At 49.5% G+C, this 6,000-nt stretch overlaps 1 protein-coding gene across 16 annotated transcripts in view; it reads left to right on the top strand.

Annotated features, from left to right (window-relative positions):
• Positions 1-284: 284 nt before the first annotated feature.
• ZNF384 (zinc finger protein 384) overlaps positions 285-6,000 on the top strand; it is a 25,404-nt gene continuing 19,688 nt past the window's right edge. For 2 of the 16 annotated variants that reach the window (XM_048934605.1, XM_048934476.1), the window contains exons 1-3: positions 286-1,890; positions 2,234-2,282; positions 3,162-3,321. In XM_048934605.1, the coding sequence (XP_048790562.1) occupies positions 3,269-3,321 (53 nt within the window). In that variant the 5' untranslated portion in view covers positions 286-1,890; positions 2,234-2,282; positions 3,162-3,268. Of the gene's footprint in view, positions 1,947-2,002; positions 2,088-2,233; positions 2,283-3,131; positions 3,322-6,000 lie in introns of those variants that run through there. The other 14 variants (XM_048934540.1, XM_048934529.1, XM_048934578.1 and 11 more) reach the window with 12 other exon arrangements.

Below are 6,000 nucleotides of genomic sequence, written 5' to 3'. Positions count from 1 at the left end.
AGAGACATAAGAGATACCAGTGTCAGGCCAAAGTTCCTCTTCTGAGACATAAGACAGTATTAATTTGCTGTGTTGCAGAATGAGAAATGTCACCTTCAGAGGTGATCTGACAATCACAAAAGTAAATTACATAGAGGAAAAAAAATAAAAGAGATGAGCGTCTGTGAATATTCATGAGCAAGTCAAAACCCCCAAATTAACAAGGAAATTAATTTCCAAACTGATTAGTCTGCCAACTCCTTTTATTTAAATAAATCAACAATTGCCTTCATGTGACTGCTGCTAAGAACAGAGCTAATCCTGGCTCCTCACAGGAAGAAGTTTTGCATTGCCTGGGATGACCATTGTCCCAGCACCTTTTTGGGTGAGGCAGGCACTACCTCTTGGCCACCAGGAGATTTCCTTTTGCCCAGCACTCCGGATATTGTGGTTTCATGATCACCCTAGCCAACCCAAATGCGGGCTGCTACAGCTGTGTGCTCCCTGGTCCCACCCTCTTACTCATGCTGGCCCTGAAGAGCTGTTTCAGCAGGCCAAGCTGGCACAAATCTCATATAACAATTAAAAAAAAAAAAAGAAAAGTTTTTTGTTAAGTCAGAGTACTGAAACAGCTCAGCCAAATGCTTGGCGAGTAATAACATAAATGAGAAGGGAACCTAATTTAACCCGGAAGGTGGCTCCAGTGCCAAAGTTAGTCCTGCTGCACATGGTGGAATGAAGTAGATCATATCCAAAAGTCTCTCAGCACCTGAATTACAAAAGTTTAGGGCAGGGTAGGGCTGCAGTAGCCAGCTTGGTTTCATGATTGCGTGGGACTTCTGCAATTCAAGGTGCACTGCATTGTCCAGGAACAGCCTCATGCCTCATCCTGTGCCATCACCAAGGCTGGAAGGATGTGCTACTGCCTTATGTGCAGCCAAGCACGCTGCACAGCAACACGAGCAGTCTAGCTGGGCCTAATCTGAGAAACCACATTGTCAAACTGTGAGCTGCCATCCCCATCGGCGTCAAGTTGTGAATAATAATGAAAAAAAAAGCGTATAGGTGTGTTTATGCTGTGTGCAACTGCAGAAAGGGGGTTACCCTGCCTCCTTTAAGCCTGGCCTCTCCCTTATGTCTGCTACAGCACTGATGTGGCTGAGGCGCTCCGACTCGCAAAGCTGGCAGAAAACAGCCTTGCTGCAAGGCGGGCTGCGTGCCAGCGTGTCAGCGCCACGAGCCCGGGGCCGTGCCAGAGCCGGCGCAACTGCGGGGCACGGCTCACACGGCGACAGGAGGCCATCTGACCCGGCCACCGGCGAAGCGCAGGGCTCTGGCGTCCGGCCCAGGGCGACAGGTCGGCCGACACGACGCGGGGCAGGGCAGGAGGAGGTGGGTTGCCCCGAGCCGCGCAGAAGAGACGCCCGGCGCCGGCCTCCGACGGCTGGCCCGGACGAAGGTAGGTGAGGGCGCGTGGACGGGAGCCCGGCGGAGGGGCGGGACCGTTCATGAATATTCATATTTCTTATGAATATTCACGAGGGCCGCGCACCCGCACGGGCACGTCACGTCGGGGAGGCCTCCTGGGCCGGAAGCCGTCTCAACGCCGGGCTGGGGAGCGCCGCGCGCCGCCACAGCTACTTCCGCCCTCCCCGCAACCCGGGCTCTCCGCTCGCCAGCACCCGCGCTTCCGGTAGGCGCGCGCCCACCTCTGCCCCCCTCTTCCGGCCCAGCCGCCCGCCCACCACGCTCCCGCCGCCGGGAAGCCGACCCAGGCCGGCGGCTGCCGCCGCTCCTCCTCTTTTTCAAGAGAAGCCGTCGATGACGCCGTTCCGCTCCGCTCGGCGCCCCGGAAGAGCTGAGTCGCGCTCCTCCTCTTGATCCGGAAGCGCCTCGCCGCTCCTCTTTCCGGTGAGGAGGCCGCCGCCGGAGTCGGGGTTGGGGTCGCCGCTGGGGGGTGGTGCTCGGTAATGCGGCGGGTGCGGGGCCGGGGGGGCCCGGGGAAGCGGCACTTCCGGCTTCGAGGCGCTCCGGAAGCGGAAACGGTAGCGGGCCGCCTGTCTGTCCGCTCGCCCGTCCGTCCCGGTGGCGGGGCCCTGCGGGGGGAGGTGGGTGCGGGCCTCTCCGATCCCGGCCGGTGCCCGCGGGGAGCCCCGCGCCGCCCATGGCCCGTCCCCGGGGGGCTGCAAGCGAGGGGCGGCCCGCGTCATGGGGACCTCCGAGCAGCCCCGTAACCCTGGCGGTTTGTTTGCAGAGACGGCCCTGGAAGGAGGAGCGATGCAAGAGGAGGGAGAGTGAGAGGGGTAAGCAGCGCCCGCAGAGCGCCCGGGGCTTGAGGGCGCGCAGAGCCGGAGGGAGGAGGGAGGACCTCGGGACGGGACCTCGGGGTCAGGGGTGGGAGAGGGGATAGGGCCGGTGGGGTGCCGGGCGCTTCCTCGCCAGGCAGAGGCTTTTGCCCGGGTCTGGTCGGCCGGGGTGATGGCTGCCCCTATGTCTGGTACAGCACCAGTGTTGCTGTAGCTGTGGTGTGTGGGCTGGGGGCCTGGGACTCAAGGTTTGCCCGTTCTCTTTGGGGTGTTCTTGATGTACATCTGCATGTGCTTGTTCTAAAGGCATAGCAGTGCTTGAACTTGTTGGTACTGAGGAGCTTAGGGGAGGCACTTTGGCATTTGGTCCCATATCCTGTGTGGCCTTCAGCATCTATAGCATTTTGCAGTAGTTGAGCCCAAAAGCTCACTCTTACTGGCCAAAGGTATTGGGCAGACACAGAATGACAATTTCAATGATTGTTTTGTCAGATGAAAGCTCTACGCTACATATAAATAAATGCTGAGTATCTGGAGAATAAAGGAAACTACATTAAAGTCAATCTCTAAATATCTGCATATCCAACCTTGATTATACCTTCCAGAAACACAGCCTCTGCCTCACCGTTTACTTGCACGTGCTTTTTATCTGTGTGTTTGTGATTAAAAGTGATGACCTGCAAAGAAGTATAAGCCCAGCCCATTAAGTATGTGACTTTGTGAAGTTCTCTGAGATATAAACTTCAGTTTCCTTGTCCCTTGTGAGTTCTCTGGTTCACTCAGTTGTTTATTTGGTGCATGTACATTTGTGGCTTGTACACAGAAGGTGTTTTTGGTTTATATCAGGAGGGTACATTGACATCTGTCTGATACTAGACTGGTGAATAGGAAGAAGGTCCCATCTCTGGCCCGTTTGTGGAAGCTGGGATGATGAAGGCACTGCAGTGGGAACGTGCTGTGGTACAGGGTTGAAGCTCCAGCCCATGTGGGATAGTTATAGAGCAATTGGAAGGGTTGCGTGCAGAGTTCTGGTAAAGTAAGTGTGAGTGGTGTTAAAGTGGGGGCTATGAATAGGGGTGCATGTTTTCAAAATGTCCTTTAGCTTAAAAGTGGGATAGGGGAGGGACATCTGTGGGTATTAGAATGGTAGTTTGGTAGAGGAATCTTATCTTTGTTTTCTCTCTTTGGAAGATTGGCTTGCTAGTGAGACTGCATGACAGCTTTGACTCTTACACTGTTTCTCCTTTTTCTTCACATTCTTGTAACTTCATTACATCTCAGTCTTTCAAGCCAAGTCTTTTGAGTCCAATAGCTGCTCAAGCATAAACACTGCTGGATGGGAAGAAGGATTGTTAGAGAGTTTAGTGAAAACAGCATAGTCACCTTTTGAGAATCATTGAGAACTTCTTTGGTTCGTTTTTGTGTTGTTTTGTTGCTTTTTTTTTTTTTTCTTGGTGTGTGGGCTTTTTGTTTGTTTTGGTTTTAAACTGAAACATTTTGTAAATAAGCAAACAAAAGATGGGTGCTTTGTGAAGGTCTGGCAGGAACGAGATAGAAACAGGAGGCCACTGCGTGCCACCTGTCTGTGCTCATTTGGATTTTACAGTCTGAAGATGGAGGTGCCTTTCGTGCTTTATGCTCCTTAAGTAAGAAAGTTGTTGTGAGGTTGTTCTTGAAATTGATGTCCTTGCATTTTACTGCTGAAGTTTACGGTTGAGTCTGAGGGATTCAAGACTTGACAATTACCAAGTTTATTTAAAAAAAAAATGTATGTGATTACTTTATGAGACTTCATTTTTACTTAATCAGGTTTGCTTAGGGTTGGCTTTTTTTTTTTCTTTAGCTGAGCAAATAGGAGCTTACTGATTTAAAACAACAACAACGAAGCTCCTTTACATTCCAGCCAAAAAAAAACTTCTTGATTCAGGTGGCGCTCAGTTGCCAAGGAAGGCCTTATCCTCTACATGTATTTTTTCTTTCTGTGGAAGCAAACAGTCGTGTAGTTGGGTGTTATGTACATAGAGCCTTGTTGTTGACAGAATACATAATTAATTTCAGTAAAAGAAGCAAAGGAAAGACATGTGCCCCATTGGATTCTGATTGAATTGCTGCAATGTAAATCCAGAGTAATTCAGTCAGGCAGCTAGCAGTGTTTCTGCATGCCACTGATGCAAGGTAAATAAATCATTCCTAAGTGTGTTTATTGGTTGATTTGTAGTGAGTGAGTGAGGCAGGAATACTTGGCTTTGCTGCTGCGTGAGCAATTCATAAAAACAAAATTAACAGGTAATTTGGTTCATTTAAATACTGCTTCTCTATGTAGAGGAAAATTATCTCTGCGTTTTGGCTCATACGCAGTAATTCCACATGTATTTATTCTGTCCTAATGTACTTCTGGAAAATGTTTCATGCTTCTTGGGGCATGTTCCTTAGCTTATCTGATGACTGAGATAGGTCCTTCAGAAACAATATTTACTTGTTAATTAGTCTACTGCCACATCATAACAGAAATAGGACTGGTACGATTTGCAGATAGCTGCAAACCTGTAGTGTTTGCTTTATCTAAACAGCTTGCTGTGCCAGATGTAATGTTCACTGAGCACAGTTTTTATTGCATTTATTTTGCCTGCCGATTTTGCCATATTTGTTCAGAAACAGGTACATCTACTCCAGAAAATACTGTTCTGTGGATCTCTTAGTTTTTCAATAGCATCTACAGAGCATTGCAAATTGCTCTTGATAATGATATTACACAGAGGAATGACAGGATTAGAATAGAAAGAACAGTAAAATAGATTCTTTCAGCTAGGTGATCCTAAAGAGATTAAGCCTCTGTCCTCAGAGGACTATCTTCTGGTGTCTGTCTTGTCCGTGGAGAGCTGAGATTGAGCAGTGGGCACTAGACTGAGGGCAGAATCCTACTGATTCTTGTCCTGGAGACAGGACTGCAACAGGCAACAGAGAGCTTGACGTGGTACCTCTTGGGAATACCTCGATACCTCAGGAGCAGGGCAGCCAGGTTGTTTCCCTGCTCTGTTGTCTTGCTGGATGAAAGAGGTGGATCTTGTCTGTCAGGATTGAGTGACATTTCTGGTTTTCTTATAAGAGTGGGGCTGGAGTGGTCAGAGCAGAGGGCTGCGGGAAGTTAGGAGCCTTGAGTTTTACTGCTTGGTCTTCTGTGGCTGTCTGTTATCTTGGACAAGTCTGTTTCCCTCTCTCTGCCTGTCCTTCTTCCTGTACAACATGCTGCTAATGTGCCCTTGCTGCATCTGGATCCTTAGTGAACTGGGGTGGAGGGACAGGCAGGGTCCAGAACTTTCACTGCTTTTGGGGTCAGGATGGTTGTGACAGTGAAAAATGGCTTTCAGCTGTATTTGCCAGGTTGCACGTGCACAGACTTGATCTTTTATGCCATGTACTTGGGTGGATGGTAGTTGGGGAATATTAGAGGTGTTTTGGGTCAGGTGTAATCATTGTTAATTTTATTTTGCATGGAGGACTACTAGGCAAGAGGTATGGGCCTAAGTCTGTGGGAATAGCAGATAACTTTTTCCCTGAAAGTAACAGGATTTGGGTAGATAGCTCAAAAGTGGGGAGTGACTGCTTAAATGAGAAAGGGGAGATTAAGGAACTGTCACAGCATTAGACTGAGGCAGTTCCCTATTGGAGTCATTTTGGGTTTAATATTCCTTTTCTGTGTGTGTGTGTGCGTCTG

This window comes from Lagopus muta, chromosome 1, assembly GCF_023343835.1.
Source record: "Lagopus muta isolate bLagMut1 chromosome 1, bLagMut1 primary, whole genome shotgun sequence".
Classification (NCBI taxonomy): domain Eukaryota; kingdom Metazoa; phylum Chordata; class Aves; order Galliformes; family Phasianidae; genus Lagopus; species Lagopus muta.
Note: the sequence above shows the minus strand (reverse complement) of the source record. Positions and strands in the feature narration are given on the sequence as shown.